This window comes from Ostrinia furnacalis, unplaced genomic scaffold (assembly GCF_004193835.3).
Source record: "Ostrinia furnacalis isolate ACB-3 unplaced genomic scaffold, ASM419383v2 OfSCF0638, whole genome shotgun sequence".
NCBI classification, from domain to species: domain Eukaryota; kingdom Metazoa; phylum Arthropoda; class Insecta; order Lepidoptera; family Crambidae; genus Ostrinia; species Ostrinia furnacalis.
In genome coordinates this window covers 83,528-110,528 of record NW_021130877.1, presented here as the reverse complement: position 1 = coordinate 110,528, position 27,001 = coordinate 83,528, and the positions used below count along the sequence as shown (strand labels likewise).

Below are 27,001 nucleotides of genomic sequence, written 5' to 3'. Positions count from 1 at the left end.
ATCAATAGTCATAATGGCTGATATGACTATTGACTACATAACATAATAACATCTGAATATGCTATAATATCATTTATTCTATAACATCGAAAACCTTTATAGTTACATTCAACTACATTACAATAATATCAGCTAAGAAGAAATGCATAAAATTGATTATCACATAGCTACGACTACTGACTACTTGTCATAATGGTGAAGTTAATAAATACTAGCTACGTTACACCATGGTTGCGGCCTCATTATAGTCCTACGATAGAAGCAGAAGAAGAAAGAGATGAATAAACTTTTATTGGCGTGTGTACAGTATCCCAATCACTCTCCCAATAAATAAATCAGTAATTATCACATTAACAATTCATCATTCCGCATTGCCCAGGACGGAGTAATGAATTGTATAAAAATAAACCTAACAAAGTAACAATTTAACTGCTTAAAATGAAGCACCAAATATTATATTGATTGTAATCGTAAACCACAACATCAAGATAGAGAAAAATGATTATAATATTATTGAAAAGTCGAGTAATAAGTAAAGAGATAAATATCATGAATAACGTCCCTTATCTACTAAATGTGGGTATATGAACTTATTGATTAATATATTTTTTTATTATTTATTTACTTACTACAGTGTCTATTATCTACACAGCATTTCATTTTTCGTATAATTACTCCTTAATATTATTCCCTACAAATCATATTATTTGAAAAGGTTCTACATAATCAAGATCTTTAACTATTTATTTTAATGAATGAATAGTCTGTTAATAAAAATTTAAATGGTGTGGTAAGAAATAACTACTTCGTTTAGGAAACCTTAAAATCAATCGTGAGGTTGTATTCTCTACATAAAACAGCCATTGATATAATAATCATTTTCAATACAGTTACTTATAATAGATTACATGCATTTATGCTTAGTTTATAAATCTATACTTAGGTGCTTAAACTATTAATGCCACAATACACGTTTTTGATATAATTTACAGTTTGATTAATCATTTACTTCTACAATAATCGTGAAGAAATTAATCTAATATGGACGAGACAAAAATAAAATAAAACGCTAATAAAGTAAGACATTTTTAAAAACATGGTGTACAAAAAGGGACATCGGATTCCTGTGCAATTAATACTGTCTTTGTTCCAGCTTCAACCGTAATGCTTGGATATCTACACTATATTTTAAAACTAATACTAGATACTTCGACGGTTTTCTGAATTATATTCATGAAGTTTACACATATTAATATGTCTATTCAACGAGAGGCTTAGATTTTTAAATGTATATATATTTATTTCGTATATTTAGTAGTTAATAACTATAGGTAAACTCAGAAATGTTTTATTTTATCCACTCTAAAAAGTTTCCAATTTAATCTAAGCTACATATTCAACACTTCTACTTATTTACAAAATATGATGAATATATTTTAAATGTTATAGAGAACGAGTATTATGATGAATTACTTCCTAACACTACCCAATTATTATGTATGTTTTAAAACTAATTTATTTAGACAATAAATACGAATATATCAATAACTATGTATGTAGCAATCTTGTACGTACACCTACACCCATCCAAATACAATATCATTACAAAAGCTACCTCTTTTATATCTTCGCCTATCATGTCCAGTCTATGCCAAGGAAAAATACAGCGAACAATAAAAATAAATCTACGTCTACGCCCTGGAAGACGATGTTTTAACCAATATCATTAAAATTCTTAGGAGTGGTGTTGATTTAAGAAAGCATGTTCACTATCACTTTGATAACCTACTCAACGTAAATAATAGAAAGGAATCTAGGCTGTAACTTTGACCTATCTATGCCTAATTCTTAGAAACTTGCTTTTGGCGCTCTTTCAACGTCTGTCCTATTTAGTGGGGCTGCATAGGCAACTCACAGTTCATATATGTCATAGATTTGCCAATAAAAAATCAGGTAGATCATTATACAAAGCGCAAAGTGAACAGCCTTAGACGTAGTAGACGTCGAAGGAGAGTTGTGCTCAGACGAGCTGGGGGGCGCTAGCTAAGGGAGGGGGCGCAGCGGGGGCTGGCGTGGTGGGGTCAGTGGGGGTCGTGGGGGTGTGAACTGCTGAAGCCAAGCGGACTCCTCCACTCTCAGAAACCACGACGCCGTTGTGAGCTGCGCTTGCTTCGGTGTCAGCGTATGGCGTTGTCAGGATGCGAAGACGCTAGTTAACGAAAGGCACATTACATTATTAGTGTTTTATTTTCAACGAAAAAGCTTTCTTTAGTTACTGGCAACATTGTCTTTTTTTAAATAGCTGGTACCATAGTTTCTTACCTCAAAGAAGGTTCCTTTAGTCGTGATCAGTTTGTAGATGGCCACCGTCGGAATGCACATAACGCTCGACCCAGCTATAGCCCACCCAAGAGCGTTAGCCCAGGCCGGGTAGATGTAGCCCTCGTATTGCAAAGGTTCGTAGTCCAGTAGCCCGTACACGGTGATGAAAAGGAGGAAGGCTGGAGCTACAAAGCGCCAGCACACTCGCCAGTACAAACCGGGTCTAAAGCCAATCATGTCGCGGATGTCTTCGCAGAATCTTTCGGTTCCTGGAATTATTGTTTTAGTTAATACCTACCACAAACTACCAAGTTAATCAAGATAATTAAAAAAGGAAATAGCAGCCTCTTTTCTAATCATACCATAGATCCAAGACACAGCAATCGCCTCGAAGAACACAGCCACCAGAATGGAATACCCCGCGGCATATCGGTCCAGCAGTTGGAAGAAGTAGAAGCCGCCATTGGTGCAGGACGCCAGCCCAACGAAAAAGTATAAAGTGAATAAGCAAGCCACGAAGATCTCGCGGTGCCTCCCGATCGGAGGAAACTCGTCGCTCAAGGCTGTAATTATTGCCTCGGAACCGCCAAACTGGAAAGAAATATGTAATTAAACTAATATGCTATGCTACCACGACAGTTGTAGAGTCTATGCCTTGTTATACTTTCTTTACTTGTTAAACATTAAGTTGTGAAAACTGGCCGTGTACTGTTTTGGCGACGATGACCTCATAAGGTAAATGTAGCAGGATTTTAATGCATGCCGCTACCAACCTGGCGATGTGAAAATCATTGGGAAAGGCCTATGTTCAGCAGTGGGCCTGATATGATGATGATTGTTTTGGCAAGATTATAGTTACCGAACTATCCAATCCCAACGTCAGCAGCATCATAAAGAAGATCAAAGCCCAGAATGTAGAGCCCGGCATCGTAGCAATAGCTGCAGGGTACACCACGAAGACCAGGCCTGGTCCTTCGGTGGCCACGTCTTGAACATCCCGCCCTGTGGCGTGGGCCATGTAGCCCAGAACGCTGAATATTACGAAGCCGGCGATGAAGGAAGTGGCGGAGTTGATCACGCTGGTGAGGATAGCATCTCTGAAAAGCAAAGGGAATTTAGATTTCGGTCGATTTTTTAGTCAGTTTTAAGGTATCTAAAGAGAAGTGAAAGGTGTCCTCAAATTTTTCTAATCACGGAAAATATTTTCTTAAGTATACTGTGATATTGTATTTAAGAAAAAATAGGAAGAAGTCTTACTTGTAAACGTTGTTGTGGTACTTGTTGTAAGAAGCATAGGCTAAAAGCACGCCGAAACCAGGACCCAGAGAAAAGAATACTTGAGTTGCAGCATCCACCCACACCTTACAATGAAAAGAGAAATCATTAGCTAGAGTTTACAATACCTTTTCTATGAACACTCAAGTTATAATCATACCTGCGGTTGAGTAATAGCCTCGAAGTTAGGGCTAAGATAGTATTGAATGCCGGTAGCAGAACCAGGAAGCGTGATTCCGCGAACTAGTAGAATCAGCAACACCGCGTAAGGAAAAAGAGCAGTGAACCAAACAACCTGAAATAGTTGCACATAAGTAATAGAAATAACAACAACTTTTCAAATAAAACTTATCATGCTAAGTAGTCTCGAATCGTGACTCATGTCATACTTTTCCTGAAGTACTGATGCCTTTCCAGAGTGAGAAGTAGCAAATGATGTAGACAGCTAGCAGACACAGCGCCATGTCCCACTTGATAGAGCCCAGGTCATGGAGGCCCTCGCTGCCATGTAGCTCCAGGATCGCTCGGCTGGTGACAATGTTCATCAATGTGAATTTAAAAACTGTCCAGTTATGATGTTATACTTAGATCGTTTTATTCATAAAGACGCGCCCCACCAATTTTTGGTCGAGGGAAGCGCGGGGTGCGGGGAGTTTGATCCGAGCAATCTGAGCGTCATTATTGTAGTGTGCGTGTTCACTCATGGATAATTTAGCGTGTTACCTTAGATTAATTAATCTAAGCGTGTTACCTAATATTGAGGTGATAGTGGTGATAGTACCAAAAGTGCGCAAAAAAAACTATGGAAAACTAGATGAAAAACTTACTTGAAGTATTCAGAAGCAGCAGAAGTGAAGGGAGTGGTTGCTGGTGGTAGAAATGAAGCAGATGATCCATTCTGAAGGAGCCTTGACCTGTTTGCCGCCGCCGCTTCATAGATTGCTTCAAACTTAAAAGTTGAAAACATATTGAATGAAATGAAACCATATTGTCCGTAACACACCATTCAACTCAACCAATTTACCACACTCGCAATGAGTTGTGAATATGGTAAATTGGGGGTAAAGCTATGTCACATGTCAAAGTTTTACGGCAACATTCAGCGAGTCTGCATTTATGAAACTAAAAATGCTGTGTGGTAATTCAATTACATTTGTCGACAGTAGAAATCGTCTGTCAAATAATTTTTAGTAAATCAATTTTGAACTGATTGTCAAGGTAATACAGTTGAAAATTGAATATCAAAGCCAGAAGACTCCTAATGTCATTCTGCCGATAGTAGATGCCAAATTTCCAATATCGCGTACGAAGACGGAGAACTTTGTCAATATAGTGGTACATAAGGGTCATAATTAGTGGATGCCGACGATTTTCGCGCTGTCATCTCAACGACTGCCCACCCTTGTCGCTGTATATTTTACAACAATCTAATATTGCAACTAGCTAGGGCAGATGCCACAATGTAGCTTGCCGTCGTCTACCGCTCAGCTGGCGCTGCTAATTTTATTTTATTTTATTCAAAACCATGGACAATCTTACCGGCCTGCAAGCTGGAGTGTTCCACTCATTGTCGCAGTTGGTCCAGGGCAGCATGGTGGTGAAGGACGCGAAGAAGAACCGCAGCGCCCACGCGATGATCACGTTGTAGTAGAAGTCCACGTAGAACGCTATCAGGACCACTGCGTACCCGATACCTGGTCAGGAATTGCGTGTTCTATTCATCATCGCAATAAGTGAATGTGTGAAGTGAAGTAATTTCTGTAGTAGGCCAGTCAAATCCTCATTCTCATCATTATATCGAAACAACTGAAGTAACTCAATCTGGATTTTGTACACAAGTAATAGAATTCCGGTACTCCAGATCAAAATCCAGTTACTAGGAGAAAACTAATATCACTTTGCTCGTACCTAAATGGTGCCATCCGCTGTAAAATCAAAGTAAACTGTAATAATAATATGTTACAAAATCCTACCTAACTTATATCTCGCGAAATCAAAGTTTATTTATATCAACTAGTTTTTAACTACGCACATTTAGTCGACGCAAGTCTCAGTCAAATTATGCAGGATCATCTAAAGTCTAAAGAGTTAAAGCAGTTGCACAATCCTTATTCGTCCATTTTAAAATATCTATTTTTTTCATAAAAGTTCTACCTATCAAGCATCACAAATCACAACAAAAAAGAATAAAAAGCCACGTCGAGCGGTCAACACGGAACCACTCGGCCAAACACCCGTTCTTTCCACTCCATTACCAGTTTTATTCGCACTCAAAAATCATATCGGAGTGGCGGCTTTCCCCGGGACGTGACAATCGCTCGGAATGAAATCACGAGCATAAGCTGCCTCGCAAATCTCGGCCTTCGGGCGAGCACTTAGGGCGAATGGTGTCAATTATGGCGCTAAGTGCAAGGGCGCGGGGAGACGTTTAAAGTTCTTAAGCTAGATCAATGTGCAATCCTTTGCGACTTATTGGAATCTTTTGTAGTACGAATTGGAATATTTAAATTGTTTTTAGCAACAGGTTGAGTGTAAATTGAAAAATTTTGCAAAACAAAATTGTAGGATTTTAGGTCTCTGTCTAGACTCTAGATACGAGTACAATACTGTCTCTTCGAAAAAGTCTGGTCATTGATACGGCAGATCGGCCGTAGCTACGCAGGAGCGTCTTCAGTCGTCACGTCAGTCGAAGACCTAAATACGTACAAATACGTACTTCAATTAGGCCTAAGAAAGTCTGAAGAATTTATGCTTTTATTTGATTAACTAGTCAAAGACTATGCAACAATGTAACAAAATTAGTATGGTAATTTTGGGACGCCACGACCATTTTGCATTACCGACGAGAGACAGAGACTGAAAATTTTCTCTTTGGCAAACACCTATGAAATGTTATCTCATCCAAATATATGTTATTGGGTGTACCTATTTTCACATGAGTCTATGTTACAGATCTAAAATTGAATTTGAATTTGATATTTGTCCATATGAATCAGCCGAAGAATACAATTTCGAAGAAGTGCCCCTATCCGTTCGCTTTAAGTTTGCCGCTGGCGATATGATGTCACTCAAAGGGAATCATCTACAACTTTATCAAACCATATTTAAAATATTTTTTATTTATTTAATTAGTAAAAATTGTGACATGACCATTTTGTATTACCGACGAGAGACAGAGACTGAAATATTTTATCTTTGGCAACCACCTATGAAAATTTTTCTCAACTTTACACACATCAATGAAAACCAATTGTACTCGTATCAAACAGTAAAATAAACGAGCAGTTTCACAAGTTTCACGCTAAGCCGTACCATAAAGCTTATGCCGAGAGCACTTGTGAGGACGATAGCGCTAAGTGCAGGCAATAACTTAAGATCCGACTTCAGTTCCGATGACATTTTAGTGTTCTGTGCTACGTGATCTCAATCTAGACGGGATTATTAGGGTTTCAGTGTACTATGACCGTTTGATTCAGTATCTGCCTATATTTTAACCTCTATAACAAAGGGTGCTGGCTTTGAAGTAGGTTTTATCGAACATTTCTTTGCTTTGACCCTATTTCTACAAGTATGTCCCATTGTATAGTTTTGATGGATACGACGTACCGATCTAGGTTAAGACTTTTCCATGCGATGATGAGGATTTTTCTCAATTTTACATTTTATAATCATCAGAGACAGCTCGGTTTTTGGAAACTCAATGCATCTATCACCTTTTTCTTATTTCTGATTCTTACACATTTACATGTTAAAATCTTATACGTATTTAAATTATCTATCTATACTATCGTGATCAATCATAGAATTAGATACCATTACATGTATCATGGGCAGGGCACATAGTACGCAGAACTGACGGCCGATGGGGTAGCAAGGTTCTGGAATGTGGACCGACGACATCGTATTAGCAGGGAAGCGCTGGACGCAGGCCGCTACCAATCGATAAACGTGGAAAGCATTAGGGGAGGCCTATGTTCAGCAGTGGACGTCCTATGGCTGAAATGATGATGATGATGATGACATGTATCAACACTACCTACCTTTAAACAGCGGCACCAGCCGCCCCCAGCAGGTGATGGCGCCCTTGCGGTGGTACTGGCCCAGCGCCAGCTCCATGTAGAATAGTGGGATCCCGCCCACCACCAGCATAATGCAGTATGGGACGAGGAACGCGCCTGCACAGAGAATAAAATAATCAGGCATTCGAACAAAACGTATTAAAACATCCATGTAAGATTAGGACCTAGAGCGTTTGTGTAAGGCCCAGAACAGACGGTGAAACGCAACTGCAACGAAACTGCAACTGCTAGTTACTTTTGAGTTGCATCTAAGTTTCTGCCATAGCGTCCGTTGAGAGACCACACATGACGCGACCAGTTTGAAACTTTCAGTTTCAGTTTCATTCATAAGAATCATTAGAAAGTTGCAGTTTCGTTGCAGATGCGTTTCACCGTCTGTTCTGGGCCTAACGTAACACGAACTATAGTAATGTGTTCTTTTTGCTGATTTTCTTTACATGCCAGGTCAAGATGCAAGGCAAATCCTAAATGAAGGTATGTAGATGATTCATTAAGTTCGAGCTTTTCTATTGGCTTTCAAAAACCTAAGAGGACATGAAAACACAAATTCACTCAAAAGTTTTCCTATTTTTCAAAGTTTTTCTCTGATGTTCATTTGATTTTCCGAATTAGAACCTAACGTTCTAAAATAGGATCCTACGACGGTACGGTACGACTATTTCGTTCCAACCTAAGTTCCAACCATACCGTCTTGCGTATACATTTTAAAGCCTTATTGTTTAAATAAAGACCGTACCTAATAATCCTCTTACAGAACAAAAAATTCTCGCTCGATTTACCCCGAGAGGGCAATTTGAGATCATATCTGTGCAATAATTTAGTATCGGTCCGGGGCGCGGGAGTCGACGCAAATTGTCACGTAATTGCCTTTCAGACGCGATTACTTGCTCTTAAGAACTCGGGCTATTCTTCACTGCGTCATTGTGGGAGTGATTATTGTGAAAAACTTTTTGGGGACTTTAGGGGGCGTCCATAAATTACGTGAGACAATTTTGGCTATTTTTCAACCCCCCCGCCCCCCTTGGTGAGATTTGGTGAGATTTTGCCTGACCCCCTCCCCCACCCCCAAATCTCACGTGATATTAAAAAAAACGAAATTTAATAGTTTTGGAGTAATATAACTAAGAAACATTTTTTTTGTGTGCTTGAACGTTTTCGCTAACGAGTGCATCAAAAAGATCTATAAAGTTGAAAATTTTAGTTCTGGAAAGAATCTGCTAGCTAGGGACGCTGTACAATCATCATACATTTAATGTATGTCATTTTTTACGCAGTCGCTAGCGGATGGACGATTGATGTAAAGTCGCACTAAGCCCACTGATTACGAATAGATCCAGAAAAACACGTGTAGTGACAGCGGTTACTAGGGTCACATTGTTTTTTTACAGAAGTACCTAGTCTAATTGTTCCTTTCTACAAAATCACAAATAATCTAGCAAAATCGATTTTGATATAAAAAAAGAACTTGTTTTACAATTTTGTCATTTATTTTGCATTTTAGTATTCCCACATGCAGTCGGAAGCAATTTTAGTTTTATTTGTTTAGACTGTATAGATAAAAATGACATTATCATCATACAAATATCATTTTTTAGTCCTGACAAGGAACCTTTATAGTTTCGATATGTCTGGCTGTCTGTCTGTCCGAGGTTTTGCTTGGAAACTATTGGCACTAGGGAGCTGTAATTTTGTAGAGGTATGTATATTAATCACGCCTACAAAACGGTAGAATAAAATTTTGAAAAAAAATTTTTTTAGCGTACATGTAAAGTGGGGATGATTTTTTTTTCGTCTTCTATCCCATCGTGTAGGGTATCGTTGGATAGGTCTTTTAAAATGGCTTAGGGGTTTCTAAGACCATTTTTCGATTTAGGGATCCGTTTGCAAAATGTTAATGTTTAAAGTGCCAATTTTTGTCCGAGTAGGGCGTCCCCCCCGCTAAAAACTAAACAGTTGGCTTGATAATTCTGGAAAAACTCAAGATTATAGTGCTTTTTATGAACTTTCAAGGAAAACTATAGCGGTTAAGATAGATCAGTTAGTTCAAGAGTAATAGTCGTTTTACTCATGTACCTATTATAAAATTTCATACCTAATACAAATTCCTTAGAAGAAAATTTTAAAAGTGGCTTTAGATGAAGTAATTGCTTACTTCTGAAATATATTGTGATAACGACGGACAACTACGGAACCCTACACTGCGCGTGGCACGACACGTACTTGGCCAATTTTTTTACATAAGATATAACCCAGTTTTCTGGCAAACTCTTTTTCTCTATTTCTTGTGGAAAAAAATACGTGATATTTCCCGAGACCCCCCCTCTCCCCCAAGTGAGATTTAGTGAGGTTTTTGTTAACCCCCTCCCCCCCCTAAAAGCCTCACGTAATTTATGGACGCCCCCTTACGCGCGTGAATTTGGCTTTGATGTTAGACTTTTTATGTTTGGAGATATGGCTTTAGAATATCAAGAAAGAGAAAGAGAAGAAAAGTGACACTTATAGCTGACCCGGTGAACTCTGTTCCATGGAATAAATAAGCCATCGCAATTTTTCCTTATTTGCTCACCGTTTAGACCTACCCTGGACTACGACAAACATTTTAAAACTAAAATCAGCTCAATCGGCCAAGCCGTTCTCGAGTTTTGATCAGACTAACGAACAGAAATCGTTTTCTGTTAAAATATTTCTATTATTATAATCTATTAAAGTACCTCAAATGAAATTGGGTAAATAAAGAGGCTTGAAGATTTTTTTTTAATTCTAGCTTTTGCCCGCTACTTGTCATATTCAGTTTGTCACATAGTATGTATGTACCTAAAAACAATATAAAGTTTCAACACAATCTGCTTGTAGTTTCTGCGTGAGAGAGTAACAAACATCCGTACAAACTTTCCTGTTTCAAATATTAATAGGATACGATTTCAACAAATTGTCTTCAACAGCTTCTGTCTTCACAGACGATAGGAATGTCCGCTGTCTACGTGTACGAGTACGAGATTACCATCGTAATCATCAAACTGTTGTTGTATCGTTACGAAATTGTGATGGAATCCGTGAGACAAATTAAGCGAGCGCTCGACAATTGTTAAACAAGCCGCTTCCTATAATTTTGTCCTAATCTCGTTTCATTAACTCTGTAAGTCATAGGACTTACAAATCTTGGCGTGTTGTCGACCTCACAGGATCTCAATGATTAGCGTAGGTACTCAACACTTGTGTTAAGAAAGAGCTTGGCTTTTTTTGATGTAAGGTAGTAGGTAGTAGTTTCATTTCAATTTCATTTTTCATTTCACGAGTAGTTTCATTTCAAATTTTGCCACACAGCAGCTCATCATCCGACTGTCACATTGGTATTGAGCTTTTTTCACAACTTTCCATCGTAGATTAGTTACTTGCTCTGTGATTTCTTAAGCAACTAACGGTTGGAGCTTTGGTGTAGTGTTATGACAGCAAGACAGCAACGTAGTTAAACACAGACACGGTAGGGTAAACCGACAGTCATTGGACGCTGCCAGTCATTGGACATAACAACCCTTGATTTTTTTTTTAAATGAATATTCCTTCAAATACAATGAATATTTCTTCAACAAAACGCCCTTTTATCTCCATCAGTCGGAATCTCTCAGTTGTTGAAATAGAAATGCTATTTTTAATTCAGTAAATAACTGTCCAATAACTTTCTTAAGTGTCCAATGACTGGCAATTTACCCTATCTGATTTAGTTGTAACTATTTCACAAAACATGTTTGATGTGCTACAGTACAGATTGTGCAGACATAACATTAAACTTTAAGCATCATCTTATGCAACAAAAACCTATAGTCTGAAGTGATGACGTCATCAAAGCTACAATTTATTTATTATTAACCTTTTTCAATCAACAAGTAAACTCGCCAGTGTAGACAGCTCTTTAGCCCAAGACACAGTCACCGATATTGCGCGTCTTAGGGTGAGCCGGGGAGAGCCCGGATTACTTTACCCGGATGCAACAGGTCGAATAAAGGGGAAGTGGGGCCGCTAAGTTCCCTCGAACTGTCTTACTTAAGTCGAGGTAATGACGCGTCTTGAGATGAGTGATGCGTTCCGATGCGGTGTGGAGTTTTGGTCTTTAAGTTTCATCTTTGCGATGAAAGTTCAAAGTAGAAGAAGATATGCCTAACTATAGTACTCGTAGAGTGTAACCCCTATGTTCTCGATTTATTTATCGCACCTATCGTGGTAAGTTCTAAGTTCTAATAAGTTCATTTTATACCTAACGACAACAATGCTTGTTTAATCACAAAAAATTTCCAGCGGTGGACAGTGGTAGTCTGTTCTTTCGCGACGCTACTTCTCAGCACTATTTTTTGTTACTAACTTAATTATTTATTTAAGTTGCTAAATAATTCCTACGACTGTAGAGTTTGACGTGTCGTGTTCTGTAAAAAGTAGCAAATTATTGATTTATAATATAAATTAACTCTGTAGTAGAATCACAAAATTAAATACTGAAATAAAACACTTTCGCACACAATTTGTTCAGAATATTTTTCATTATACTACTTCGAATAATTTCGACAAATTCGTACTTTTGATTAACTTTTTTGTTCTCCTGATGAAAAGAAAATAGGTAATTAATTTCCCCAACATTACTAGAATGGCTTTTTCAAATCGGCTTACTAAGTCGATATAAAATTTAAATTCCTACAGTGACCATTCGAGACGACGGTAATCGAATCAGAACGCGATACGGAGTAGTTCCCGAGGGAGGACGGGGATGATTGGGTATTATGAGATTTCCACTGTCGGGCATTAAATCAGAGAGATATTTATCGGTGCCATTGTTTTATACGGCGGAAATGAATTTAATAAGGGCTCAGTTGTATTGCTGTATTTTGATTTATCTGTCCTCTATTCTATCATTGATTTCGTAAAGCAACCAGCAATTCGTGTAGGCGACAATTTCATCTTGAAAGATCAATAAAACATTAAATTTCGTAGTATAGAATAGCTACGAGCCTACGCGTCGTAGTAGGCCAACCGCGGGCTTCGCTACGATGCGTACTACGCATTTGCTACGGTTTGTCTATGCTACGAAACTACGAATTCATATTTTTAGCCATTAATTTTATTTAAGCTAATAAATTTTAATGCATTTAAAAGTTGATTGCGTGCTTTTTCACGGCTATGGCTGAACTGATTTTGATGATTTTTGTTATAGTAATAGAATGTCATCTAGGAGACGGATTTAGGCTGTCTGTAGAACCAATAATAATTATCTTATCAGGTTTTTGTAAAAAGTATGTTGTTGATTATAAATAAAGCGACCAGTAGCTGTGCTAGTAGGTACATGAATAATATTCCAAAGCTTCAATTCGTCTGTGCAGCGCTTAAGCCCAACTTAAGTGACCGCAAAGGGCCATCCGTCACGTGCATGACGGCGGGCATGATGAAGTGCCGCAATCAATTAGTGCAGAAATCACAATTAAAGCCGTGTGGACCGCGGCTAATGGTTTAGGAGTTATTATGGTGTTAAGAATTATAACATACTAGCTTTCCGCCCGCGGCTTCGCCCGCGTGGAATTTTGTCTGTCACAGAAAAACTTTATCGCGCGCGTCCCTGTTTCAAAAACCGGGATAAAAACTATCCTATGTTCTTTCCTGGGACTCAAACTATCTCTATGCCAAATTTCATCAAAATCGGTTGCGAGGTTTAAGCGGGAAAGCGTAACAGACAGACAGACAGACAGACAGAGTTACTTTCGCATTTATAATATTAGTTGGGATGAACTCTTTCTAAATAAAGTCTATTCGAATTACGTGTGAGATGATATTTTCTGTATTATTTTTCTGGGAAAGAGGAGTTCGGACTGACAGTGCTAGAGCTTTGTGTATTGAAAACCTCAACATTAAATAAGTTAGCAGTATAATGTATTTAGGTACTATTTTAAAAGTACAGTTGTTAAATGAGATAATATTAACTAAAAAAAATCTATTGATGTAAAATGATTATTTAAATAATATGCGTGGCCGTGGACTTTACTTGCCTAGTTCGCACTTATTACATAATGTTTTATGTAAGTATTTGCTCTATCTAATTGAAAAAGAGGCTGACAAAGGTGACTTCTCAGCACCAGCCCATAATGTTGTAGGACACGTTGTAGCCCCAAAGTAGGACGTAGGTAAGATGGGGCAAGCTATATTTGGGAAATATAATAAGCGCCCTGTAGAAGGCCTAAATACTGATCAAAGGCTTGGACTTTGATGTAACTACACTAACCAAGTCTTTGACGCCTAACAACATTAGGTCACTTCAAAGACATGCCGTTGCATCCTCCCTTTGCCGGCGTCTCATAAAGCTCCACTAAATAAATTTCCGTCTCCAATCTAGACCAGTCAAGATCACCTTTCAACGGCTGGAGAATTGGCGCTTAATTCGATCAGCGGCAGACGTGGCCCGATCGCTCGGATGACCCCCCTCCATTAGCTTATTACCCTCCCCCATTATTGCGTTACTAATTTTCCTGCACATCGAGGAGCTAACTAAGTTTCTGTTCTCGTAAAGGGCGCGTTTTGATTGTCAATTACGGCCGTTGGACGGCAAAGGGTGTCGCGGCGCAAAGCAAAGACCAGGATGCAATTAGTTGCGGGCGAAACTTCGTGTTTCTCTTACGCGAGTTTTGCTTGCGATCGGTTGTGGGATACTGTGTCGTCGATAACGTTACGGTCCTAGTAATAGAGTTACTTAGGAAAATGTATTTGGAATAAATATTGATGCGGGAAAATTATACATTTAGTGCCCTAGAAAGGGCCTGAGTACGGAATAAAAGCAAAAGGTTCGATTTTGACATTTTACACCCTTCAGACCATAAAGCATGAAATATTTTATCCAAGCTTCATGTACTAAACCTTGACTGACTCAGAACTTTTTTTACAAAATGTTGTTAACTTGACACAAATGTCAATATTTTGAGCCATCCGTTTATTTTTTTGGATTTATTTATTATTTTGTTACAACAGTTTTATTTTAATAAAACATCATGTCCGATAGTGAAAGTAGTGAGGAGGAGGTGGTGGAAGAAATCCTCGCTCCGCCGGAGGAGATAAGTTCAGGAGAAGATCCACCTATGAGCGAGTGGTCCTCCCTCATCATAGAGCTCCCGGAAGAAAACAAGAAGAGGGCACTCATGGCGGACGGACTATACTCGCCGGGGAGCGGCGAACTGTGCACCAAATACGTAGCCATGTCAGACAGCGACATCGCTATACATCCATATTACAACTATCCAGCTGTCCTAGACCCTGGCATAATGGATGCTCTAACGATTCCCGAAAAACCTGTCATATATGGAGACGACGGTCAAGACCTGTACTTGGCGCTGTGCAAAGATATGAACACTTGTCCAGTGGGAATGTTTCACAGAAGTTTGCTTACAAACGAGATTAACCTGAGCTTTTATGGAGTCAATCCTAATGGAGTACGTCCAATGGCGATGGCATTACAATATAATAAAACAGTTCGTCGCTTCGATCTCACTGACAACTTTCTCAACGATGACTCATGCTTCCATCTGGCGCAAATGCTAACAGTTAATAGTACTATTAAAGAATTGATACTGTCAGGATGCCGGATCGGAGCTTCAGGGATACTGCGTTTAGGAAGCACGTTGTCAGTCAATAGAAGCCTAGTGACGCTGAATTTAGCAGGGAACTGTTTGGGCGAGGATGGTGGAGTTTATTTTGCGAAACAAATTGGAGATGGTGCTGGAGTTCCTCGCGTGTCATTGAGTAAAAATGAACTTGGCAGAATGACTGCGTTTGCACTCGCAGAGGCGTTGGAATATCGAAATAAACTGACACATCTAGATTTGTCTTGGAACAATTTCTTTCACGCTCCGTCGGTGGTAAAAATGCTCGATCAACTGTCATATAGCAAAGTATTACAAGAATTGAATTTAGCGTGGAATTCCATGGAAGGGGAGCGTGTTGCTGGTATGCTGAAAGAAATTTTTCTCATCCCCGCTCTAAAAGTGCTAAACATAAGCCACAACCGATTTCAAGGTGAAGCATTAGCGTTGCTTTTAGGAAACCTAATAAAAGCGAAGAAATTGGTAACCCTCGACATGTCCTTCAACCCTTTCAGCACCGACGACGCTTATCATGCGTTAGAGAAGATGCTAAAACCTCGTGTAAAGTTAGATAATTTGTATCTCGATGGCATCACTGTCGAAAAAAAGTTTCTAACACTACTCGAGAGAGTTTTGAAGATGAAGTCACGTAAAAACTTTACTATAAAACATGGCAGAGTCCTCCACAACTGGACCGTCCAGGGCCCAGACCCGAGGAAGTTAATAATGGAGAGAATGGATTACCTCGGGAAGAGAGACAGGAAGCGCCGTATGGATGTAGCCTTATTCTTTTTGAGGATAGCGAAGGAATATCCCAAACCGATTCCAATTAAAGCGCTGATAGACGTGAAAGACTACGAAAATGTGCCGTTGGATGATGATTTGATAAATGAGTTGGGGGCAATCTTCCCGGGTCCTAAAACAGCAAAGTACAAGACTATAAACATACAGACGGTCTGTGAGTACATAAACCGAATATGGCCGGACAGGAAGCTGCCCCCGACTCCGCCACCGGAGCCCGAGCCAGAACCAGAGCCTCCACCACCACCGCCTCTACCAAAAGGAAAAGGAAAGGGGAAGAAATGATGTTTACGTTTTAATACATTAATTTATTTCTTAGACATATTTTTCGTATTTTGTATCGATATATTTTTAATTATTTTAAGTTTATTTAATTTGTTTGATAAAATTATCATTTTGTTTAGTATACTTACTAATACATTTTACCAGTTATTTATAATAAATTTTAATTTCTATGAGTGTTTTGTGGCATACTTTCTATAATACTCGTAGCTTACTACTTAAGTATTCTTGTAAATTCGCTGTGTAGTCCGCTTTATTCATTGCTCAATTCTATTTAACTTACAATCCATAAAATATGATTGTTTATTTATTAATCTCCTAGACAAGTGTTATCTGGGTAGTCGGGAACAGATCAAACAATCTCATTATGCGTGTTTCCGGCGGTCCCAGGCAGCAATACCCAGTGGCCGCGAAAGCTTCATTTCCTGCGCACACGCCTAGCAATTTTACATGTCACTTGCATTTGCTTGTCTAAAGTTGTGATATGACGAATCTCTATTATTTTATTGAAGTTACAAAATAGTTATTAAAAATAAATAGTGGAGAAGGACAGAAATCCATAAAAAGTTTTTTTTCAATATGCTGCTCCTAATTTTAAACCTTTCCCATAGTTACAATGTGACCTGGACCAGGGTAGACTCTTTAGGAAAAACCCAAACGACTTACGTGATGGTTTCTGTACCTCTAGCATGAACAACTTTCGTCTTCGAATCGTTTGCGTATTCGATAAAATTCGATACTCAATCTTCGAATTAAACGATAACGTGACAATTTTGATTCTCAAAATAAGTTTCTTGCAACCACATCTCATACTAAGTTCACTTTACGACACGTTCACGAGGGCGCTGTTGTAGTTTTCTTACTAAATCTTTTGATGGCGATTCGAGTACGCAAACGATTTGAATTCGAAAGTTTTTTGTGCTAGCCGTACTGAAGACACAAAAAAGATTGAAGAAATTATTGTCAAGTCGACATATGAAAGAATAGAAGTAGTAAGTATTAGAAAAAGTTGTTTCATATCCTTTATATCCACCCATATGCTTGCCACCGGGGTGGTGGTTGGCACTAAATATTTTGGACAGTTGTTTCAGTGGGTTGATTTCTTTTGTTATTTTATTCTCAACAAAGTATGATTAGATTTAATGTAGGTTCTTGTTTGCTTCTCTAACATTGTTATCCATTCCCAGAGAACGCAGTAACGATCAGAAGCTGCATAGCGCCCGCTCAATTACATCGCACGTAAGCGCGCCCTCGAGGCTCAAGGCGACTGTTAGGGGCGATTACGAACGCCTCGAGAGCCCTACGGCACCCTTGGGCGCGCGCCTTGAATGTGGATAGGTGAAAGGTGAATGCGGCTTGATGCAGGTGGGTTAATTGGTTCTGTCTTTGTTTGGATTCTGTTTGAGTTTTATGCAATTTGAAAGTTTGATTCATTGGTTGGTTTTCAGTCAAGAACCCTGCTTTGCACTGTTTTAGTTTTTAATAAAATTCTGAAAGATTTAATTCTTTGATTTCAGTGAATGCTCTTTTACCTACCATTTAATTTGCTAGTTATTTTTGAGTTGCATCTAAGTTTCTGCCATAGCGTCCGTTGAGAGACCACACATGACAACTGTACCTCTAGTAGGAAAATTACCCCTATATTATAGCCGCCCTAGGGGGCGCTGTTTAATTTTTCATACAAAATTTTTCGATGACACTTTGAATACGCAACGAAACGAACTCGAAAGTTTTTCCTACTAGAGGTACTGAAAGTTTTAAACTTAAAACTTTCACTTTCAGTTTCATTCATCAGAATTATCACAAAGTTGCAGTTACGTTTCACCGTCTGTTCTGGGCCTTAGTGACCAAAATTAAACATGATTTAACGATTGCATCGCGTTACTGTCGAAAAACGGTGAAAAGATTAAAAATCTTTTATGTTACTACGGTTAGTTATTATAACTGTATGAAAGTAGATTTTTTTTAATCTTCGGCTGAAATTGCCGGAGTTCGGTCTTTGAAGACAAACAATTTCTTGTATATTCAAACAAAAATGTATTTTTATAGCAAGTGCTGGAAGTTTCTCGCTAATGTCTAAGAGCAAACTTGTAGTCTCCATACTTTATAGACGTTTATGCACACGTTTTGTACCGCGGCCTGAAAGGAGCCGCACGGCGCACAGCGGAGCACAATTAGCGTTGCAAGAGGCACTTAGGGCCACTCACGCCGCGGTCGCGAGCACCTAGGCAGCTATGCACTAGTGACATATTCTTAACGCTGTTATAACACCTTACTACTTGCAATACTCGTATTATAATCTGTCTGACATCCTATAAGAAAGCTGTAAATCAAGAATCTAAAATCTTAAATTTTTCGGTTACGGCTATGGTTACAGTCTGAAAGAAAAGTTTTTGTGAGAGAAAAATGCATATACGAGTTAGCTGACATTATCTTTTTTCTACATCCCTGGGTAGAATCGGAATAATTTACACTGAAAAACTAAAAGCTGAAAAAGCTTAATTTAATGCGTATTGGGTAAGAGTAGCCTATATCATATCTTCCTTGACTTGGCATAAAGTCTTTTTGTAGAACTTGCTGGATTATTAAAATATAAAGTCTAAGTTTTTAATCGTCAGACCACAGCATTACCCCAATTTGGTCAATAACCGAAGTTGTAATACATAATATGTCTTTGCTCTATAAAATCAGATTTTAGCGCCGGCGCGACCACTATTATCATAACAGTCAAAATTTTGATGCCTTTACCGACTAACATCTGCATCTAAAAGGTAGAAGCCAAACTTAAATTGCTGCTTCTCTGCATCCGTAACACAGACCTGACCTTTGCTGCCTTTGTTCATCTAAATAAGGATGTAAATTACAAACTAAACTCACCCCCTCCATTCTTGTAGCAGAGGTAGGGGAAGCGCCACACGTTGGCCAGGTCGACGGCGAAGCCGATGACCGACAGCAGGAAGTCCACCTTCTTGCCCCATGTCTCGCGCTCGCCGACAGCCGGCGTCGGCGTCTTCAGTGCCATTCTACTGACGACCGACTGGTGGCCGCCACACCCTGTATAAAGTCAATAGTTGAAGTAAATATTTCAGGAAAAACTGTAGCTCGCGTGAGTAAGTGAAGTAAGTTTCATAAAAGATTGTAATTATTGGCGAAGGCATGACGAAAATTACTCAATGTTTTTCACGTAAGACTATATTCCGAGTTCAGAACTTAGTGTCATATCTTACGGGACTATTCCCACCTCTCGTTCACCGCTGCAACCCCTATGAGCCAGGATCTACAGCTTGACCGCCAATAAAAACCTAACCAGTGAAGGTCAAGTTTGTCCCAGGGAAAGTTAAACTGTCATTGGACCCGCATATTAATGTTATATCTTGTGAAAAATCCCCAGGCTTTTCGTAAAGATGGTCAACGCTTCGAACTCTTTAAATAGATAGGTATGTCACCTATTCAAAGAAGTTACACGTATTTTGCTGTGGCTCAGATTTATCTTCGCTTTTTTTGAGCGCATACGAGTAGGTACTACAGCTACAAATAATCAAAAGTAATCTTATGCCCGCATGATATCCACTAAATAATCTTAAAACATTAACGTTTCAAAGCCAAACAATTTTATAATAAAAATAAAATAAGCAATTTGTTACGTTATTATTACACCACGGTTCAAGACATCCACAAATCATTTATAACATTTCTCAGCTCTACACAACCAATTCATAACCGGAGCGACCCAAGTGCCCACGTCACAAAGATACACAACTTGACCTTTAATCCGTTAATTAACCCTCCACTCGCCATTAGCGGCGGCCGGCGTCCGGCGTCCGGCGCGGATAATGAAGTGACAAATGTGACGGAGGACTCACTCCATGGCTCTGTATGCCCACAGCCCGTGGAAGGTTGACGGGTTAGGGTTGAACAAAACAGATTGTTGTTTTTTGGTGGAAGGTTTTTAAAATAGCACGAGTAATTTTATAAACGGATTATGTATCTCACGTTGTGTTTCGATTTGGGAGATTTTAATGCTTATGATTTCGCTCTATTGGTTCTTCATATTTTGAACGTATGCTTAATAAATGGCATCATACAACAATAGCTGAAACTTTCAGCTTTCAGTCTGAAAGTATCTGCAGACTGAGATCCACAGTTTTGAGTTGCCATGAGATGCAATAATATTATTCTATCTTTATCTACGAGTCTGCAATCTAAACACACGATACATAATATCCACGCAACCAAAAGCTCTATAATTTTTAAGTACTTAGTTATCGCCTTGTAAATGAGTGCTTAGTTGTTAGATTTCTTTTCAGTAGTAACTATTTAAGTAGGTAAGTTATTGAAATTAAATTAATGTTATTTTCCAAATACAATAAAGGCTCCACTCTCAGCGTAGGCCTAAAAACATATCCTAAGCACACATCAGTATGTGTAAAAGTAACTACAAAAATAAATGTTGTAATTCGGCAAAGTTTAAGCATGGTAGCCCTAGTGCAAGCTCTCGACGCATTCGGCCGAGTGGCTGTCACGCCCAGCCTGCCGAAAAATCTCCACATCCAGCGGCACTAGTGGACAAATTGGAATTGCCTATCACTTCACTACTCGTAAATGACGTTAAGCCGAAACGCAATACACCGCACTGAACGTTTTCAGTGAGGTTTTATTTTAGGCAAAACAAGAGCAAGTTCAATTTTTAACGGAGATGACGTTGTTAAACGCTTAAATAGGTTTCAGAGAATCTGCTCTCTACATTTTGACAATGTATAATATAATTATTTAAGTTTTAGCGTTAAGAGTTGCATCTCAAACTAGGTTTGAAAATTATAAATAACTTGAAAAAATTTGAAAGAGTAGTCGCCTGGCAAGCGTAAGGTCATTTCCCGCCTTAGGCAGTTCGATTTTTTCAAGTTACATTTTTATAATTTTCATAATTAATTACACAATTGATTTTATAATACTCATAACTTCGTTAAGTTCCTAAAGTTAAAACAACTTTTGAGTTAAGTCAAGCAAGCAATAGTGTATTAGCTACATTATTTATTTAAAATCTTTCTTTATTGCACACACATTAGGTAAATGTCAGTAGAACAGGCCAAAGTTTTGGTCTCAGATGAAATAGTTACAAGTGATTTTCTGTATTACTAAAAGAAAATATTGCTTTCCCTAATGTTTTAAAAAAATGTATTGTAAGTTAGTTAATAGAAGTTGATTAAAACCGGCCAAGTGCGAGTCGGGCTCGCGCACAAAGGGTTCCGTAGCAGCAAATATAATAAACTTATTATGTCAATTTATACACCTGGTGAATGGAGCCTAAACTCTCCCGATATTTTGCCTTGTACTTTTATGTATGAATATTAATTTTATATATGTATTTATAAATATTCCGAGCTAAAGAGGTGGCAAAAGCAATGGCAAACAAACCACAATCAATAGTATTCGGTTGTCGCTGAACACTTGGAAACTGAATACATGACTCCGATAGATACGGAAACAAGGCTTTTACATATATTTTTTGCGATTTTCCTAGAACACCAACAAGACTATCGTACACACGCAGTATTCCATTAATGTAATAAATACAACTCCAGTGCCCCACTAATCCCACGTCACCGTCATAAATTACTTGAAGGTGCGTCTCATTTTTAGGTACAGGTTCAATCAGTTCAGGGTGTTGAAATAATTCTAGCTCACGCGGTCTAAATGATGTGCACCGAAGTAACTTTTCATGAAATGCGCGAACCACATCATCTTCGATATAGTTATTATAATTCAGAATGTAGGAAAACGTATTATCTAAAGTATCCATTGTTAGATGATATACAATAAGCTTTAGAAATTTTAAAAACCTGCTACGAAACACTAAAATTTGCACCAAAAACAAAGGAATTTATATTATTGGGGGATTTATTAGTACGTGACCGGTTTAATAGCACCTATTAAACCAGTATACCTACTTACTTATTTTTTATAATAGGTACAATTCAATATTAAAAAGTCTCAACGCCAAATTCGACTTGCGAAAGAAGTAAATGGGAACGATGAAATTCTCTTAGCGCGCACAAGTGACAACGACGTCTGCCCTCACGTGTCTGCCCGTTCGGGTCGACGCGGTTAGCTATCTTATCCCCGCTCCCGCGCGAGACCACGCCCCGCAACTCACGCGCTGCAGCGCAGCGAGCGACCGATCTTCTTGAATCGATGTAATAATAATCTATAGGATTAACGCGTTTTAAAAATATTGGTTCGATGGATATGTTTAACCTATTATTACTCAACAATCACATTTGTAATATTAAACTTTATCAAATGCACAATGTATTTAAGGTACATTACTGGATAAGGATTAATGGCGTATTGCTTGAATAAGCTAATATTTCTCGTAAAAAGTACCTACATTATAAAGATTTTATATCATCGCGGATTTTAAAAGGTGTACAATACTGTAGTATATTTTTTGATCTATCTTATAAGGTTCAGCCATCGTTTTCAGTGTAAGCACAATAACTTAACCAAAATTACAGTTAAATCAACCTATCTCAAAAACTATAAGAGATACTTTGATCAAACCAAAAATCGTTGAAAGAGTTAATTAGCATGCATCACCTCTATTTTTTTTAGAATTTTATACCCCGTAGTTATAAAAATAGAGGGGGGGGGACATACTTTTTACGACTTTGAGAGCTGATATCTCAAAAACCGTTCACTTTAAGAAAAATGTTTTTTAGAAAACTTTATATCATTTTAAAAGACCTTTCCATTGATACCCCACACGGGTATGTACATCGAAAAAAAATTTTCATCCCTCAGTTACATGTATGGGGGGCCCCACCCCCAATTCTTTTTTTTACTATTTAGTGTCATAATTTTGTAGCGGTTCATACAACACATATTCCCATCAAATTTCATCACTGTAGTACTTATAGTTTCCGAGTAAATCGGCTGTGACAGACGGACAGACGGACAGACGGACAGACGGACAGACGGACAGACGGACAGACGGACAGACGGACATGACGAAACTATAAGGGTTCCGTTTTTGCCATTTTGGCTACGGAACCCTAAAAAACTGACATGAAAATAATAATAAATCGTGTGCAGCCATACAGGCGTTGCGTTCGAAAAAATACACCCGCATGAAATGTGTTTTCAGCAGTGATCGTGTTAACTGAATCGATGGAAGGCAGATTATTGAGTCACTTATGAGCTTCAGAGTCGGCGTAATTTTATTGATTGGTAAATCAGTCAGTTCATTAATTTTAGGTAATTTCATGACTAACATAATATCATTTAAGTATTAGTTTGAAAACCATTCAAAATGTGAAAATAACTAGTGCGGTAATGATAGTCAAAAACCAAACTTAAAATGCGGAAGAAATGTTTCTTACCCTTATATAAATTAAATTACTTAAACAATTCGTTTTCAATGGAAAAAAAGTGTTAAGGTAGAGATTTAACATACTAAAAACAATTAACTAGATTTAAAAATGCCTAGCTCACACCAGTACATAATCTTGTAAAAATACTGAGAAAGAGACTGATTATGAGTTTCTTTTACTGCTTCTTCTCAGCACTGGTCCCCATTATTGTCCCAAAGAAGGGTCATAAATGTAAAAAAATACGTAGGAATGAATAAGATACGTGAGCTCTTTTTAAGCAAAATTTTAATATTACGAGAATAACTATAAGCTGTTTTTGGGCTCTCTTATACAGGTTGTTAGGTAAATGGGTATATGAGGCGACACTAGCCCATCTTAACATGGTCATATAAATGGTATGGTGAAGTCAGAAAATTGATATCTACATTTTAATTTTTTAAATTTTCATACAAAATAAATTTTATAAAATCCGATTTGTATGAAAATTAAAATAATTAAAATGAAGATATCAATTTTCTGACTTCACCATACCATTATTTTATATGACCATGTTAACATGGGCTAGTGTCGGCTCATATACTCATTTACCTAACACCCTGTGTATCTTGACAAAATGCTCATCTCTTGTAAACTTTTGAAAGTAAAAGAGGCTAACGGGACTATTCCCACCTCTCGTTCCCACCGCTGCAACTCCTGCGTAGCCAGGATCTACAGCTTGACCGCCATAATAAACCTAACCAGTGAAAGAAAAGAGGCTAGATGATGTGTATTGTAAATAATCTGTGATACCTTATCTAAGCCTTTGCGCAAAAAAAAGTGTTAATTTACATTCAATTAGGTAATTATTAGGCACTTACAAATCATCTTCAGTTTTAAATAAAACTAAGTTACCAAGTTAAGCTCTTTCTGGCACTGCTCGTGCAATTTTTAATGCTGGTCGCACCGATAAAAACTTCCGGGCGTATATTTTACATATCAAAAAGCACTATTTAAAAACCAATGCCGGGGGGAAAAACTTGTACGAGTTCTGTTGTCTAGTTTTAGTTATTATCTTGCTGTGTACCTACTTGCATCGAATAAATACTTTTCTTTCTTTCTTTCTTTCTAAATATATTTCTAAAGCGTTCGTGAAACTGTGGTTCACCCAATAATCCGCGTAAGCGCACTCTTTGTCTGGATTAGAGCTTACGACCCCTACTTTACTCGCAGCATAAAACACTCGTTTTGGCCCTCTTACTGGCTCTCTTACGCTACGAGGGTTCTTTTCAGCTTTGTAGTAATGTACCTATATTATGTTGATTTTAATTAAGTCTCTATATAAAAAAGATAAAATATGAAATTCAAATATTTAAATGTAGGTCTACGTAAAATATCAAATCTGCAATTTCCTTTTATGTACGAACACGTCTTACAACCAGTAATTTAAAAATCAATGGCTTCAGGTAAGTACTTTTGTTCAAATTAGCTTTATTTAGTTCAATAATCGGAACTGTTAAATTGTTTTTTTTTTATTTCACACTTGAGAGATTCATATCAGAAAACAGTAAAAACTAAACTTTGTCACTCTAAAATGTAGGTACTTAGAGACGTTTCGTTAAATTAATGTGAAACAGAGCATAATTAAACCCAGAAGTTGATGTTAGAACTTCTAAAACAAGCGTAAAAAACTTTGAAAGTAAAGCTGAGTACTCACGTGCGGATCGGCGGGCCCAGATGTCGCGCCATGTCCGCGCGGCGCGGTGCCCGGGCCAGAGTGGCCGCGGGCGTGGGTGCCAGACACCAGCCCGCCCTGCCTGCTGGGCGCGGCACTAGGACTAGTCATGCTTGGGATTGTGTCCTTTATAGCTGTTGCAATAAGGCTGAAAATGTTATGATAGGCAATGGAAATTTTGTTGCCGACTGTTTCATCCTTAAGAAAAGCGTGTGCTTCTTTTTCTCTATAACTGTAAAGATAAGGCTGAAAATTAAATAATGGGGAACGCCACTTCTGACGCCGACTGTGCTGATCGTCTAGAAAAGTATCTTCTTTTTCTTTATAACTGTAGGAATAAGGCTGAAAATAAAATGTAGGAGAACATCCGTTGCTGATCAAGAAAACTAGCTTTGGGTTTTCTTTTCTTTACACCCGTAGATGTAAAGGTGGAAATGGAAAATTGGACAAGGACTTTTAGTGCTTACTGTAATTACAATGCTATGATGGATTTTGATTTATTGTGGTGCGTTGTTCTCATGATATAATAGAGACGTAATTGAACATGCCATTATCTGATTTCTGTATAAGAATTTTCCCAGGAGAGGTGACGTGACGCACATACCAACAAATAACTATTACAGAAAAAAAATCAGTTGCAACTCTATCATATCTGATGATAGGAGTGATTTGTATATTATACGTAGGTACTACAGCTGCATTGAAATCCTACGAGAGAGATCCTGACCAAAAAAAAACGTTTTACCAATTTCAAACAACAATGTCTCAATTAAATTATATCCATTTAGTTATAACACATACCAATAGAAGCAATGGTAAAATATTCCAATGTAAGTGATTTACACTTTTTACAACTTCAATTCCAGTCGTCGCTTTTAGTAGTAGACATGTAGTTAGGTAGTAACATCTAAACGGCTCTTCCACGGTAATTAACTATTACAGAAAAAAAATCAGTTGCAACTCTATCATATCTGATGATAGGAGTGATTTGTATATTATACGTAGGTACTACAGCTGCATTGAAATCCTACGAGAGAGATCCTGACCAAAAAAAAACGTTTTACCAATTTCAAACAACAATGTCTCAATTAAATTATATCCATTTAGTTATAACACATACCAATAGAAGCAATGGTAAAATATTCCAATGTAAGTGATTTACACTTTTTACAACTTCAATTCCAGTCGTCGCTTTTAGTAGTAGACATGTAGTTAGGTAGTAACATCTAAACGGCTCTTCCACGGTAATTAGGTGCTTACCTACATGCAAAGTAGCTACATAATAAAAAGTATTTTCTTAGCAAATCTTGCTAATGTACGAGTACGTTTAATACGGGCAACTAGACAAAATAGTGACCCAATTTAAAGTAAAGAAGAAACTACTATTTAAACTTTATCGAGCGCTCTTAGCTAAAAAGAAATTTGATAAATCCTAGAGGAATATCTAAGTCCATACTGGACTTACATACCTATTAGAACTCACCGGGGACATTTTATCGGTCGGCGTCAAGATTAAATTTATTCAATTAGCGTTGGGCGGAGCCCGCCCTCGTC

The 27,001-nt window shown here is 38.0% G+C and overlaps 2 protein-coding genes across 2 annotated transcripts; one reads left to right on the top strand and one right to left on the bottom strand.

The window, feature by feature from the left end:
- On the bottom strand, positions 1-25,479 carry DAT (Sodium-dependent dopamine transporter). The gene is made up of 12 exons (XM_028323491.1): positions 25,430-25,479; positions 19,244-19,420; positions 7,638-7,772; positions 5,137-5,291; positions 4,425-4,546; positions 3,987-4,125; positions 3,758-3,892; positions 3,580-3,683; positions 3,182-3,419; positions 2,685-2,913; positions 2,323-2,591; positions 1-2,209 (listed from the first exon to the last, which is right to left on the bottom strand). The coding sequence occupies exons 2-12, from the start codon at positions 19,386-19,388 to the stop codon at positions 2,021-2,023; spliced, it is 1,860 nt and encodes a 619-aa protein (XP_028179292.1). The 5' UTR covers positions 19,389-19,420; positions 25,430-25,479; the 3' UTR covers positions 1-2,020.
- On the top strand, positions 14,669-16,432 carry LOC114366575 (protein NLRC3-like). Its single transcript, XM_028323492.1, has one exon. The coding sequence runs from the start codon at positions 14,696-14,698 to the stop codon at positions 16,367-16,369; it is 1,674 nt and encodes a 557-aa protein (XP_028179293.1). The 5' UTR covers positions 14,669-14,695; the 3' UTR covers positions 16,370-16,432.
- Positions 25,480-27,001: the final 1,522 nt, after the last annotated feature.

Coding starts and splice junctions, on each gene's coding strand:
- LOC114366575 (XM_028323492.1), top strand. CDS start 14,696: ATGTCCGATAGTGAAAGTAGTGAGGAGGAGGTGGTGGAAGAAATCCTC.
- DAT (XM_028323491.1), bottom strand. CDS start 19,388: ATGGCACTGAAGACGCCGACGCCGGCTGTCGGCGAGCGCGAGACATGG. Junction 3,893..3,986: donor GCATCAGTACTTCAGGAAAA/GTATGACATGAG, acceptor CAACTATTTCAG/GTTGTTTGGTTCACTGCTCT. Junction 2,210..2,322: donor CTAAAGGAACCTTCTTTGAG/GTAAGAAACTAT, acceptor TTCGTTAACTAG/CGTCTTCGCATCCTGACAAC.